At 39.2% G+C, this 16,590-nt stretch overlaps 1 protein-coding gene across 1 annotated transcript; it reads left to right on the top strand.

Moving 5' to 3' along the window:
- The first annotated feature begins 5,583 nt into the window (after positions 1-5,583).
- Positions 5,584-12,500, top strand: mrps22 (mitochondrial ribosomal protein S22). Its single transcript, XM_061681885.1, has 8 exons — positions 5,584-5,721; positions 6,087-6,241; positions 6,324-6,488; positions 6,779-6,922; positions 7,134-7,217; positions 7,324-7,469; positions 9,419-9,527; positions 12,164-12,500. Exons 1-8 carry the CDS (start codon positions 5,595-5,597, stop codon positions 12,254-12,256), a joined length of 1,023 nt encoding a protein of 340 aa, XP_061537869.1. The 5' UTR covers positions 5,584-5,594; the 3' UTR covers positions 12,257-12,500.
- The last annotated feature ends 4,090 nt before the right edge of the window (positions 12,501-16,590 follow it).

Genomic DNA, 16,590 nt, shown 5'->3' with positions numbered 1-16,590 from the left:
TGCAATAGCACAGAACGGTACTGCATTGTAATGAACAGTGTTCATGTTTGGGTTACATTATTTAGCCTCACTGGCAAAAGCAGCGTAAAGTTCAGAAATTACGATTTGTGATTAATCCACGAGTTGAGATTTGTTTTGCAGACATTAATAGGGAAACGTTTCAAATGAGTTCCACTTCAATTTGGCAATATGTTCATAATGTGTTCATCCAATTTGTTTTTCCTTTCTCTCTCTCTCTCTCTCCCTCACACACACACACACACACATAACACCTTTCTGTTTCACCCTGCTCTGAACCTGTTACTCTGTCCAACATGAAGAAAGCTAAATAAACAAAGAAGGTGAGTCAGTGCCCTTGCTACCACCACTGCAGCTCACTCGGCTGCCTGCCCACCTACCAACCCTCTGCCTTCCTTCTTTGCTCTTCAAACCCCCATCCAGTCCATTTTCAACACTCAGGTTTCACCTCTCCACTTCCTGCTGCTTCCAGTAACGCTGACAAACACTCTACCTCTGGGTAGCTCGCAGTGTGTGTGACTAGTCACGGAAAGAACGAGAGTAGTCCATATATATTCAGTCATATTTGCAGTGATGAGGTTTGTTTAAAATGAATGCAGGTGATTGCAGCAACTGTGTATATTCACTTTATTTAATGGTTTGCTGGCTCATGGACGTGGCTTATCCTGTATGAGCACAATCATGGACAAAACGTTTTTTGATTTATACACTGTTGTAACATTGTTACCTTATTCATTTATTTAAAATAAGTTTATTTTTGTGTGTGTCACACACAGGGTCCCCACATTCTATTTTAAAAAAGCACCCACACAGAACAATGCACTGGATGTACTGTAGATAACCAACTTTAAAAACATTGTTATAAAATCTGTCCCCATTAATGATTTTTCATAAAGGGAAACTTTTGGCAAGTATAAATGATAGAAGCCCAGGATGACTGTTGGCTGAGACAGTTAACTGAATAGATAGCTGGAGCTTTAGTAGCTAAGCCATAACTCAAACAGTTGTATGTCATTTATTACTTTAATTTACAAAGAGTTCCATGTTTAGAAACCCTTTACAAGAGTTCCCATATGGTCCCACTATATCTTAAATATGAACATAATGTCAGCTAAATGTACTTTGTTTTGTTTGCTGTTAATTAATATTGACTTTTGTTAATAAGCATCGGAAAAAGATGAGGACTGAGGAGTGAAAATATTTCAGTAATAATTACGCTGGACGTGAATTACATTCATAGCGGGCATTATGCTTCATCTTGATTGAATTCACTTCATGAAAATTATAAGTGCAAGTTATAACCTTCAATCTGGACTACAGATGAAAAATGGCTTTCTGCTAAATCTGGTGCAAGCATCTCTTCATCTCTCTGACACTGATTAACGCATGTCCACATTGTTCATAAACTCAATGATAATTGTACTAATAATTAAAAAAAAAACCATCTACAACATTTTGCCACATTATCCTCAGGCTACATTGTTACAGTCTACATCAAGTTTGTGTTCTAATGAGGCAGAACGATTTTTTTCCCCCCCTCCAGAAATAGTTTCTAACCTGAATATCTCCTTTTTGGGCCTGTCAAGTGAATCTGACAAATATGTTTAAAACTCAGTGGACAAATGCAGTACATTGAACATTACAGATGTCTGCATTGACATAGCTGTCTTGCAAATATAGGTACATCTCAATAGATTTTAATATATTTATTCTAATTTCTGAAGATGACATACCTAAATAACACGTTTATTAGCTTGCAAATGCATTGGGGACATAGTCTGAAGCCTCACACAGTTCCACTACAAATCTACAAATCTTGTTTTATTTCATATCCACACCTATCTACACACTAGTAGCACTTAAATAATTAAATCATACAAATAAAGCATAATATGTAGTTCACAGTAAAAGTCAAACAATAAACACGACATCAGTTTCATTGAAATAACTTGATATTCACTTGTCTATGCACTGCTTATATATTTTTTTGCAAAACACACATTTTGACTCATCCACCTGCATTGGTTTCACGAATAGTACGCTTTTATAATCAACTGTGCATTTGTTGATCATACCTTGCTAAATACATATGTACGTATATGTATGGTACCATCCAAAACGTTGTCAGTGAAGATGACAACGTTTTGGAAAGAAAATAAGTTTTGGAAGAAATGAAGTTTTGGAAGAAAAATGCATACGCTCCTCCCATCCCCAGTAGGCTACTGACGGTAGCCTACTATCGACTTGGCCTGCGCTCTCCAGACAACAATTCGTCGGATTCGAGGATGAAATGTTACGTCCTGTCAAGGACAGATACACATTTAAAAACATAAACGACGTTAAACTAAGTGTAAGTTTGTCAAAATGCAGAGTTTATCCATTTTTCGAACCGATATCAACATCGCTCCTTCCGTGTAAGCCTGGAATGCATGCGCAAATCACATTTAATCCATCCATCCATTTTCTGAGCCGCTTCTCCTCACTAGGGTCGCGGGCGTGCTGGAGCCTATCCCGGCTGTCATCGGGCAGGAGGCGGGGTACACCCTGAACTGGTTGCCAGCCAATCGCAGGGCACATAGAAACAAACAACCATTCGCACTCACAGTCATGCCTATGGGCAATTTAGAGTCTCCAATTAATGCATGTTTTTGGGATGTGGGTTAGGGAGGAAACCGGAGTGCCCGGAGAAAACCCACGCAGGCACGGGGAGAACATGCAAGCTCCACACAGGCGGGGCCGGGGATTGAACCCAGGTCCTCAGAACTGTGAGGCTGACGCTCTAACCAGTCGCCCACCGTGCCGCCCACATTTAATTAAAGAAAATCCTTTTGTCAAAATGAAATATTTCAGTTTGGTGCTGAGCTGTCAATTCAAATTACAGTAAAGTTTAAAAAAAAAAAGAGAAAAATGTAAATCACAAACTAAAAATTTTCCAGAATTTGAATACTTAAATAAAAATGACAGCTTTGTTATACTTTCTCAGTGTATGTATATACTGAAGCCTCATACATACAGTAAATATATAAGACTGAAATGGTTTCCCACCCAGATTCTATGTTTTTTATAGATAGATAGATAGATAGATAGATAGATAGATAGATAGATAGATAGATAGATAGATAGATAGATAGATAGACTTTGGGCTCACACAGTTACTTGTCTTCCTCTGTCAGCAGTGTGACAGCTGCATAGATGTGGTAGCGTAGTAACTCAATCGACACATCATTCCACCGGTGTCTGAGCTTCTCGACTTAACTGCCTCTAACTAGTCACCTCATTACACACTTACATCTGTGCCACTGATATATATTTAAAAAAAAAAAAAAAAAAGGAACAGAATAACTATTACTTCAATGAAAAGACACACATATTGACTCCCTCACAAAAAATGCAAACACATGGCAACTTTAAGGACTTCTGCACTTTTGAAGAATTGATTTTGCGTTAAACAAATGGTAATATGTCGGCCTTATTGTCGGTAGATGGAAGTCAGATGTTCATCTCCAATAAAGTTTTCAGAACCGGATCGATCCCCCACCCCATCCCACCCAGCAAAACCCATGTACAGTTTATAATACAGAATCACAAGAAACAATGCACATACTGTACACGTACTCTCCGTACTTCCAGCAGCCAATTGTTGTCATAGATATAGCCGTGATGATAAAATAGGCAGTCTAGCTCACCTAGTTTTTGGTGAGATGCTAGTCTGCTTCCTGACTACTGTTGGGATGCCCTTGAGCAAGGCAGCGACTCCCCCACCCGAGTTCACGCGGTGTTGTGCACAGTCTGCGCGCCCCTTGAACTCCGACCTCTCTCCTTGCATGTCTGCGAATAGAATGTAAGTCGACTCTCTCCTTGAGGAATTGTAATGAGTATAATAGATTCAAATGAAATCAATAAACAGGATTACTGATGTCACTGACAATGTAGTTGGTGGTGCAGCACTCGCCTGACTTCGGTGCAGGCAAAGGCAGCGATTCCCGACCAGATCGCCGTGGCGCACCTGCAAGAGCTCATCAGGGGTGACACCAGAAAATGATGAAAATATGATTTATTCATTACTTGTATTGCATTTTTTTTCATCTATCCAGCCAGTGACTTATGACTTACATCTGTAATTTGACAGATTTGCCACCAGTCAATTTGTGAGGACATTGAGACGAAATCATCAAAATCACAGTCCCAGTGACATTATTGTTTGGTGATGTTATTCAAAAGGGATACCTTGGCTCAATAAATGTTGACAAACTCTGGTCCAACAGACGAGTTTGACATTATAAGATCATGACTGGTCATTATGCTCTCCCATGTTATCACACTGCCATCTTGTGGACACAGTAAACTTTTGGAGGGCAATTACTGTTTTATTGTTGGGTTATACTGTAGAGCTGGTACTGTTATTCTAGGACAAGTAAGTCAGGTCAATAATCAGGGCTGGCATTAAGGCAGTGGGGACTAGTGGATTCAATTAGTTGCATGCATTACTTATTTCCATATACACTACAGGTCAAAAGCGTTAGAATACCCCAATATTTTAATTTGTAAAAAAAAAAAAAAGGAAATTCATGCAGTTCAAGGTTATTGTATATATATATATATATATATATATATATATATATATATATATATATATAAATGCATACAGTGTAACAAATACGAAATTTATGTTACAAAAATGTATTTGAAACTTTTGACAAATACTCATTGGAAAGTTCTATCCAACTCTGATGCAGTTCATATAAATGCGTGGTTGCTTAACTTGCTTTGCTTTCACACTTTTGTCCATCTCAGGTTAATGTGGAAACTGTGCTTTTTGTTTAATTTATGTTATTTTTTCGGACGACTGGTTAGAGCGACAGCTTCACAGTTCTGAGGACCCGGTTTCAATCCCCGGCCGCGCCTGTGTGGAGTTTGCATGTTCTCCCCGTGCCTGCGTGGGTTTTCTCCGGGCACTCCGGTTTCCTCCCACATCCCAAAAACATGCATTAATTGGAGACTCTAAATTGCCCGTAGGTGTGAATGTGAGTGCGGATGGTTGTTTGTTTCTATGTGCCCTGCGATTGGCTGGTGTACCCCGCCTCCTGCCCGATGACAGCTGGGATAGGCTCCAGCATGCCCGCGACCCTAGTGAGGAGAAGCGGCTCAGAAAATGGATGGATGGATAATCTATCAAGGGGAAATTCAACAATGAATGATTTAGAATCATGATCACAAATGACTGATTTGCCAATAACACTGCAGTAAACTAACATTTTTCTTCGGGATATGGAGGTGTGTCACAACTCTGACATATACATGTAATTTAATTTCTATATTTTCACATTTTTCATTTGCTTGAGTTATTTTTCTAACATAATACTGTGTATTTGTAATTTGAAAGTCACGTCTGCTTGACCTTTCCTACAACAGATGGTGGCAGTGATGCAACAACAATCGTCTGTTTGAGTGGCGTGGAAGAAAAAGAAGAAGAAGAAGAAGCAGAAGAAGAAGAAGAAGAAGAAGAAGAAGAAGAAGACGAAGAAGAAGAAGAAGAAGAAGAAGATGTCGTTACTACTAAACAAAGAAGAAGCAAGATGGCGGCGCTCGGTACGGCACGGTGCTTATTTCGAGGCTGTTCTTGGCTGCAAAATGTTCAGAGAAATAAAAACTTGCTTGACAGATGTAGCACCAGGACGTTTTGCAGCGATACACAAGACAGTGGTATGTATATTACACTATGAATCATAAAATGTAATTGAGCAAACGATGTAATTATCAAGCTGACCTTGTGGCTCGTCGCAAGTACAAAATTGGATTATTTCTACAAATGATTCGATTTACAGTTTACCATCAACAGCTTCCGCATTCTTTTCTGCTGTGAAAGAATACGTTGACATATTTTTACAACCTTCGTTTTGCTTTTGCTTTGATAGAAAAATAAAATGTAATTGAGAGAATAGTTCTGCCAGACAGATATACAATATTAACTCATATCAATGAAGCTCAGTAAACAGAAATTAGATGACTGTTTACTTTGAATAGTAAGCCTGTGTCATAATAAGTAGTACATATTTTCTCTCTCTTAGTGCAAAACCATGCAAAGCCCCAATTCACAGATCCACTTGTGCAGAGCATCCTCACCAGGATAAGTGGCCTGGACCTGCAGAAGGTGTTTCAACCGCTTAAACAGGAACTGAAGCCGCCAACGTATAAACTCATGACCGATGAACAGTTGGAGCAGGTGCTGCCAGTTAGACCACCCTTCTTTTCCTCCAATCTTGCATGTGACTTGTTTCTACTTAGTAGTGGCTGTGTGCTTCTAGGTGGTGAAATTGGCCACAGAGAAAGCTAAGAAGCTGCTGCAAATGCCACCTGTTTTACCCGAGAGGAAGCCCATTAGTGACGTACTGTCTGTGGACAAGATTCTGGATGGCACGGATACAGCAAAATACGTCTTCACAGACATAACTTACAACATTCCACACAGGGTAAGCACACTGTCCTTCATTAGGTAAACAAAAAGATGATAAATATTTTAAATGGACCTTACCAGAACCTATAGTGGTTTAGAACTGCACTGAAAGCTGCTAAGTATTAAAAACGCTTCTCAGAATTATGCAGCTACTATTTGAATTAGCACACCCGTGACACTGGAGACCCAACAGAAATGTTTATGCTTCATATCACCTGTGTAAAAGAGTGCCCTTGTCATTATTTGTTTCTCTATCACCTAGTCTTAATTTAGTATGATCATTCTGCATCCTTGTTTTCCCCTCAGGAAAGGTTCATTGTTGTCAGGGAGACCAATGGCACTCTAAGAAAAGCCACCTGGGAGGAAAGAGACCGGCTCATTCAGGTGTACTTCCCAAAGGAGGGACGGAAACTCACTACACCTCTTCTCTTCAGTGAGGAGAACCTAAAGGTTAGTACTGACTTATAATATAATATCTCACCATAACTGTGCTTTCCTTAGTTTTGTTTTAAATCCTGCTGTGGCTCTTAATTGCTGTTACAACAACTAAAGAACTATGAATTTATGAAGATGGATGTATTTTATCCACCTAAGGGTTCATGACAATTAAGAATCATATCCAGTCCCTGGCTTTTATATTCTGTTTACCCCTCTCTATTAGATGGCATTCTCTCAGGACCGACACAAAGATGTGTTGGACCTGTGTTTGGTCCAATTTGAACCTGACTCATCACAGTACATCAAGGTGAGCTGACTGCTCTGCTCACCAGCTGCTCCACAATTTGAAGACTGTCTCAATGTGAAATGTTACTGTGGTTTAAGTATGTGGATTTATTAAACATTTGTGTCAGGTGCATGCTGCCACCTATGAGAATCTGGAGAAACATGGGAAATATGAACTTCTTCGTTCTACCCGGCACTTTGGAGGCATGGCCTGGTACCTGGTTAACGCTCGCAGGATTGATGGCCTCATTGTGGACATGCTGAAGAAGGAATTGTGAGTTTGAGCACATTGAAATTGTATTATTCAGAATCATCCTTATTTTGCCAAGTATGTCAAAAACACACAAGGAATTTGTCTCCGGTAGTTGGAGCCGCTCTAATACGACAACAGACAGTCAATTGACAGAGAATACTTTTGACACATAAAGACATTCAGAAAAACAGTCACCGAGCAATAAAAGGTTGCTAGTAATCTGTGTTTTTTTTATTTTATTTTTTATTTTTTTGGACAATTGTGCAAAATGATGCTGAGTTCTCTAGCAATGAGAGCAATCTGAATGACGAATAGAGCAGGAGACCGGAGCAATGACCATTGTGCAAAGGGTGGCGAGACTTCAAGAAATGTATGCAGTTTAAAGTGACTACTAGTGCGATAATCTGGGACAATGTCGATTGTGCAAATGTTGCAGATACTACTCAGTTGATTGTACAAATGGTGCAGATGCTACTCAGGCAAATGAGTGGCCAGTATTGGTCAACAACAGATACGCAAATAGTGCAGCGTGGTGAGACTACTACTGTGAGTGCACGAGTATCTATAATTGGCCCGACAGAAATGTGACAACAAAACTCAAGACAAAATAATTGGCAGCATGTTGCAATGGAATTGTAAGTTAACTGTTTAAGAAGTTAATGGCAAGAGGGAAGAAGCTGTTGGAATGTCTGCTTGTTTTAGTTTGCATGGTTCGGTAGCGCCTGCCTGAGGCAAGGAGCTGGAAGAGCTGGTGACCAGGATGTGGAAGGTCTTAGAGGATTTTGCATGCTCTTGTCTTAGTTCTGGCAGCATGCAAGTCCTCAAGGGTGGGTAAGTGGGTTCCAAATATATATTTGCCATAATTTCCTGTTATTGCATGTTGCATTTCTACATTTTTGTATTTTTTTTTTGCATTTTTTTTTATTTTTTAAATCTCGTGAATCTGTATTATATTCTATAGGAGGTTTTGTTCAGTGTCATGTGGCTGCAGTTACTCATGCAATACATTTTGACTGATTAATGCCCAGGAAAATCACAAGTAATAAATGAATCCTTTGTCTGTTTACTGTACTGTATCTCTCTCTCTCCGAATCTCTGTCTTTAGCTCGCTAAGGTGACTGGTTACTTGCTTCAAATACTTATTCGCTTCTTGCCAAGATGCTTACTCACAAAAACAAGTGAGAAATTATCCAAAACCTCTCTAATAGATTTTGTTTCAGAAAAAACATATCACATTCTTACTTTCTGTCCCATGTCACTTCATTTAAATGAAAAACAAGTATTTGAAGCAATCAATCTAGCATTTTGGCAAAAGGCAAATAAAAGAGCAAAAGATACATAATAGTGGTCCCCAACCACCCGGCCGGGTCGTGGTGCTGGGTAGCAAAGTTAGGTTAGAATTTTTCTTTCTTTGCAGAGCGCAAGACTAGGCACCCACCCCCCTCGCCGTCGGGATGAGTACACTCCGTCCACCCCCTCTGTCGATGATTAACTTCATGATTTGTGTAAATGCAGCCCTTTGTATTTGTTTTGAAATGAATGCTTTTATTTGAAAAGGTTTACATCAGAAGCTTGACTGCTAGTGTATCTCCGTAGGCTTGACGCAGTGAGAAACACGTCACTTGCGTGTGAATTAGTTCTCTCTCCATTCGTCATTGTTTGCTACAACTTGGTGAATGTACATGATCAATTTATTAATTACACTGACTGGTTCAACGATGTACATAACGCTAGTTCTCAGAGCGGCAACCATCCGTCGACAGGCTGGGGTGGGGGTTTGCAGACAGACATGAATAACCTTTACTTCAAAATATTCCCATACCAAACTGTGCTTTTATATATTCCATTCGATAGACAAAAGTTATTAAAATGTTGCTGCCGCAAGGTTGTCATGTCTATTGCTTTCAGGGAATGAATCAAAGCCCTTATACAGTCATACAATGTAACAGAAATGCATCTGTGTGATTCAGTGTGCCGGATGCAGTAAGCCTCGTGTCCCTCTTCCACCTGGTGCACCCTCACAGTGAGTCAGCCCAGGAAGCTTCCAGCCTGAAGGCTACAGACACTGACCTTCTCAAGGTGAGAACACTGCCACCATCAGTATTCAATGTTATGGCCATATGTTGGCCCCTTTCCAAGGTGACATTTTTTATATTTCTGTTTATACTTTGTTTTTCTTAGGCATTCTTTTTTTTTGTCACAAGAACATTTTCCTAGAATCATTGTGGCCTGTCAATATGCATTTCATCAAATTCCAGTCTTAACAATTCAAGTCATTTCAATGATAACTGTGGCTTTCTAGAACAAAAAGGCACCAACAATTATGCCTGTTGTGTGGACAAAGATAATAACACTGTACCTAGGGCTGGGCGATCTGGCAAAAGTTGTCTTATCACATTAAATTTTTTCATATCGTCCAATCTGGATTATCACATTTTAAAAAAAAATAATTGTTATTTTTAAAATATTGTGATAATTTTTGCAGATTTATTAAAGAAAAACTGAAATATCACACAGCCATAAGTATTCAGACCCTTTGCTGTGACACATCTATTTAACTCTGGTGCTGTCCATTTCTTCTGATCATCCTTGATATGGTTCTACACCTTCATTGGAGTCCAGCTGTGTTTGATTATACTGATTGGACTTGATTAGGAAAGCCACACACCTGTCTATATAAGACCTTACAGCTCACAGTGCATGTCAGAGCAAATGAGAATCATGAGGTCAAAGGAACTGCCTGAAGAGCTCAGAGACATTGTGACAAGGCACAGATCTGGCCAAGGTTACTAAAAAATGTCTGCTGCACTTAAGGTTCCTTAAATGGAAGACGGTTTGGGACGTGCAGAACAATTCCTAGAGCTGGCCATCCGGCCAAACTGAGCAATCGGGGGAGAAGAGCCTTGATGAGAGAGGTAAAGAAGAACCCAAAGATCACTGTGGCTGAGCTCCAGAGATGCAGTCGGGAGATGGGAGAAAGTTTTAGAAAGTCAACCATCACTGCAGCCCTCCACCAGTCGGGGCTTTATGGCAGAGTGGCCCAACGGAAGCCTCTCCTCAGTGCAAGACGCATGAAAGCCCGCATGTAGTTTGCAAAAAAAAAAAAGAACACCTGAAGGACTCCAAGACGGTGAGGAATAAGATTCTCTGGTCTGATGAGACCAAGATTGAACTTTTTGGCCTTAATTCTTCGTGTGGAGAAAACCAGGCACTGCTCATCGCCTGTCCAATACAGTCCCAAAATTGAAGTACGGTGGTGGTAGCATCATGCGGTGGTTTTTTTTTTCAGCTGCAGGAACAGGATGACTGGTTGCAATCGAAGGAAAGATGAATGTGGCAAAGTACAGAGATATCCTGGAGGAAAACCTTCTCCGGAGTGCTCAGGACCTCAGACTGGGCCGAGTGGGCGACTAGTCTGCATAGTGAGGAAAATGATAGCTGCCAAATATAGAGAAATTCTTCGAGAACTCGCTCCAGAGTTCTCTGGAACTCAGACTATGGCGTCGATTCACCTTCCAACAAGACAATGACCCTAAGCACACAGCTAAAATAACGAAGGAATGGCTTCAGAACAACTCCGTGACTGTTCTTCTATGGCCCAGCCAGAGGCCTTGACTTAAATCCAATTGAGCATCTCTGGAGAGACCTGGAAATGGCTGTCCACCAATTTCCACCATGCAACCTGACAGAAATGGAGAGGATCTGCAAGGAGGAATGGCAGAGGATCCCCAAATCCAGGTGTGAAAAAACCTATTGCATCATTCCCAAAAAGAATCATGGCTGTATTAGCTCAAAAAGAGTACTTCTACTAAATACTGAGCAACGGGTCTGAATACTTATGGCTGTGTGATATTTCAGTTTTTCTTTTTTAATCAATCTGCAAAGATTTCAACAATTCCATTTGTTTCTATCAATATGGGGTGCGCTGTGTACATTAATGAGGGGGAAAAAAATAAGCAAGTGATTTTAGCAAATGGCTGCAACGTAACAAAGGGACAAATTTAAGGGGGTCTGAATACTTAACGTACTAACTGTAATTTCCCAGCCCTAACTGTACCTTCTGTGAAACAAACAATAGGCTCAGTTATGGTTGGGGGTTGCTTTGCTTAATCCGCACAGGGTGTCTTGAAACTGGTACGTGCAAAAATAAAAATAAAAAAAACAATCTCAAGATTATCAAGGTATTATGGAGTGAAATATGCTGCCCAGTGTTAGAAAGCTAATAAAAAAAACAACAACAACAACAATGGCTAAAAACAAAATAATCTGACTATTATGAAGACTCCTGATATCAGTACAATTGAGCATCTGTGAAAGAAGCTTAAACATACAGTCTGAAGAAGGGACCTTTCAAATCTGTAAAGTTTGGAGCGTTTTGCTCATGAAAAGTGAGCCAAAATAGGGGTCAAGAAATGTGGAAAGTCTTACTGAGAGTTACAGAAATCATTTGATTGCGGTGAAGGTTGTGCAATAAAATATTAAGTTCAGTGTACCATCTTTTTCATAGTTTTTTCCGTTGGACCACAAAAATATAACAATGCCAGATTTTCTTTTGGTAATTTTGAATATTATTTTTTTATTCAATATTACGTTTGTCAGTTTGAAGTTATTTTAGTAATTGTGTTTGTCTTTCATTTACAAATGGATATGAACGTTGGTGTGTTTGTATGTGTATAAGTAAGTAAATAAACAAACAAACACTCCTGTCTCAACAGATCTATGCCCTGAAGGAATCCCAGAGGTCGGGCTACATTGAGTTGGCCTTGCAGGCATATGAACAGACCGTGCCTAACAGCGCTGCTGTCTGATCGACTTACTCTCATTTGGAATTCTGCAAATCGACAGAGAAAGATAACCTCAAGCTAAAGGGGATGCTATGTAGCCTCTCATTTGAAGTCTATGCAGAGAGTTTTGTCACGGTACAGTAATATGTACTTCATAAATTAACAGTTTATGGAGACAGATTGCATGCCAATTGTGTTTGGAGTTTGTGTCCTACCTACAGTTTCTACATAAATGAACTGAATTCACTGAAATAAAAATGTCGATGTACTGCTGGGTAAGTGGAATACCTCCAGGCCTGCCACCTCTTAACTCCACATTTATTAATTCACTTCTGTTACATGAATGTTTATGCAGTGCGTTACTTTTTACCGTGTTTGACAGCTCTGTGTGTCTGTGAGAATGAAGGCATAAGGACGTGCGTAGAAGCCCGTAACAAAATGCGGCTCATAACGTCCTAAATATGCCCTTTTCAAAATGTAATGGGCCCGTCCTGAACCTACGACATAACAACTTTTGGCCAAGAACGTAATAACTTGCTACCATCCAACCTGACAGGTTGGTAATAACTTATTACGTTATCGGCCTGGTTAGATAAAAGAAAGAAGAAGAAAATCTTTGCAAACTGAGCACAAAAGGTAATATACTAATATCGCTAACTTTCTATTTTTGGATCTAACTGTGAAAATGCATACTCTCATCATTTGTTTGTTAAACTTCATGGTTAGAGTTACTATGTCCACCCCTGGCTTCCCTTCCTTGCACCATTTAAGTTCCAACACTTTTGATTAACAAACACAGACAATGGCTTATATTGCATGTAGACTAATATGAAAACTATGCCTCTTTGAGGATGACATATTTTCAAATGAAACGACCACACGTTATCCATGAAAAATACAAAATGTATTCGACCTTTGTCACAATTGTTCAAGGGGGAATTAAAGGTATCTACTCCTCTTTCATAATATCTAATATGTAGTGTAGATATCTGCTGTTCTTAATTTTTAACTTCTTCCAAGACCATGAACTGTAAAATACGTCATCTAATGTTAGCTACAAAATAACTGCACTGCGAGACGAGACAGAGAGAGTATGTGTTTTCACAGTTATATTAAAAAAATAAAAGGTTAAATGAAGTGATATCAGTATACCATTATGTCATGGGCTCAGTTATTATGTTTGCAAATATTAGTTTTTTTCCCTTTATCAGGTGAATGTAATAACCATCCATCAATGTAATATGTTACTAGGTTATTGGCCAACAGTTATTGTGTTATGGGCCTCTTACATTTCAAAAAGGGCAAGTTTATTATGTTCTGGTCTTCTACAATGTGAAGTGTTACATTGAAGAAGGATAAAGAAGTAAGAAAGGACACCTAGTTGTGAATTATATCAATGAGAAAGTGAAGGAGTTTAGAGTGAGATGTTATGGATTATGGTTATGAACATGTGATGACAATGGAGGGCGATGACCTTGTTAAGGGCTATTCATCTGCAGTTAGAAGGAAAAACACTAAGAGGAATACCAAAGAAGAGATGGTTAACATTAGTACTTCAGGATTTGCTCTACTTCAAAGAGAAGGCAAAGGATGCTCAAACAAGAGTTTCTGACCTTGAGGATAAAGACGAGGACAGCCGACCCTGCAGTTTCGTGGTGAAAGGAGGAGAAAAGAATCCCTTTGTCATCAGCAAAATTTCAAATATTTCACTCAGGTCGCCAAAATATTATAAACTGTATGATGCAGTGCAGTTCTCCACAGTAAAAAAAACAAAACAGTTATGTGTGTGTGTATATAATATATATATATATATGGTTGGACTTGTACAGAATACGTATATTGTGGATATACAGTATAAAGTCTACACGGCACTGTTCAGATGCCAGGTTTTGTATTAAAATTGAGAGCAAAATAATTTCAAACTTTTTTGTTACCTATAACTTGAACTAATTTTATTTTTTTTTTGGAGAGGGGAAGTAAAAAAATAAACAACTGAGATAATGTGGTTGCACAAGTGTGCACACCCTCTTATAGCTGGGAATGTAACTGTCATGTTAAATTGGAATCACCACACAGCTGCCACCATTTGAAAACTTTATTAACACGAAATAAATTTCAGAATTTTTTTTTTTTTTTTCTGTTTTGTTCCAACACTAACTGCTATTTGGAATGTTCATAATTATCTCCACCTTGCCTAAGGTCCCATGCGTCATGGAAGATATGGTATACTTTTGGTAATGTGTTGTGTTTGTGCCAAACATACCTTTTTTGAATTATGGCCAAAAAGTTCAACCTTGGGTTCATTGGACCATAACACATTTTCCCACGTGTTTAGGAGATTTCAAGTGTTTTCAAATTTTGACACAATTCAGAGCTACAGTACCACCAGAAAGTATTCACACCCCTTCACATTTTCCACATTTTGCTGTTACAGACTTATTCTAAAGCTGATTTGAGTATTGTTTTCTTGAAATTTTTTTTTACATAAAATACCCCATAATGACAAAGTAAAAATATATTTTCAGACATTTGTGTAAATTTATTTTAAAAGATTTAAACATTCAAACATAATAGGTACATGAGTATTAAGACCCTTTGCTGTGACACTCGAGCTCAAGTGCATCTGATTTCCACTAATCATCCTTGAGATGCTTCTGCAACTTGAATATAGTCTACCTGTGGTTGATTGACCATCATTTGGAATGGCACACACTTGTCTATAGAAGGTCTCATAGTTGGCAGCGCATATCAGAGCAGAAACCAAGCAATGATGTCGAAGAAATTGTCTGCAGACCTCCGAGACTGGATTTGTGCCAAGGCACAAATATGGGGAAGGATACAAATGAATTTCAGCAGCATTAAAGATCCCGAAAGCACTGTGGTCTTGATTCTTCGGAAATGGAAGAGGTTTGTTCTGACCGAGGTGAGTAAGCGGGGAAGAAGGGCCTTGGTCAGAGAGGTGAACAAGAACCCTATGGTCACAAAGGCGGAGCTCCAGTGTTCCCTTGCGGAGATAGGAGACCAAACCAGAAGATCAACCATTGCTAACGCACTCCACCAATCAGGCCTTTATGGTAGAGTGGCCAGACGGATGACAGTTCTCACTAAAAGGCACATGGCAGCCTGCTTGGAGTTTGCCAAAAAGAACTGTAAGATAATAAGAAATATTCGCAGATATTTGCAAACAAAATTCTCTGGTGTGATGAAACCAAAATAGAACATTTTGGCCTGAATTGCAAGCGTCATATCTGGAGAACAAGAGGCACTGCTCATCACCTGGCAAACAGCATCCCTACTGTGGAACATGGTGGTGGCAGAATCATGCTGTGGGGCTGTTTTTCTGCTGCAGGAACTTGGCAACTTGGTAATTTGCCACCTGCCAAATATAGACAAATTCGTAAAGAGAACATGCTCCAGAGTGCTCTGGAAGTCAGACTAGGGCGTCGCTTCGCCTTCCAACACGACAAGCACACAGCCAAGATAACAAAGGAGTGGCTTCAGGAGCCCGGACTTCAAGCCAATCGAACATTTTTGAAAAAAACTAAAAATGGCAGTCCACAGATGCTGCCCATCCAACCTGACTGACCTTGAGAGGATCTGCAGAGAAGAATGAGAGAAAATGCCCCAAAACACGTGTGCCAAAATCATAGAAACAAACCCAAGAAGACTTGAGGCTGTGATCGCTCCCAAGAGTGTGAATGCTTCTGTACCTATTATGTTTACATTTTCAATAAATTTGCACAACTGTCTCAAAATATGTTTTTACTTTGTCATTATGGGATATTTTATGTAGGTTGTTTTTAAAAAAAAAAAAATTCTACTCATTAGCTTTAGAATACGTCTGTAAACGCAAAAAGTGAAGGGGTGGGACTGTACATATAGCACAAATGCAACACTAAAAGAACACCGCATGGACATCGACGTGTGGTGGTGGCAGCTTCATGCTTATTCAAGGTGGAGCGAATTATGAACAGATTAGAAATTATTCACTTTGGCCGTTTTGTTTTTTCTTGTCAACAAAAAACTGGCATTTGTGCGTGTGTATTTTATTATATATTCACCAAGATATATATATTCACCTTTTTAGATGACTTTACTGCACAAAAACGTTGCTTTGGATGTGTTACGCTTATATTGTAATTTGGACCGAACATGCATGCTAATTTACTCATACATGTCCACAAATAGTGAAGATGCAGACAATATTATAGGCTCATTATAATCTGAACTCAAGTAAACATTCAGACCTTACACTTCTAATGAATTGGCCTCCTTCCTAAATTGAAGGAAATTTTTCTGTCCTCTTACTTATTTAAACCAAATACAAATTACTCTGTGTATATCAGACCCACTCCAAT

Source organism: Phycodurus eques, chromosome 7 (assembly GCF_024500275.1).
Source record: "Phycodurus eques isolate BA_2022a chromosome 7, UOR_Pequ_1.1, whole genome shotgun sequence".
NCBI lineage: Eukaryota > Metazoa > Chordata > Actinopteri > Syngnathiformes > Syngnathidae > Phycodurus > Phycodurus eques.
This window is presented reverse-complemented; position numbering and strand designations above follow the sequence as displayed.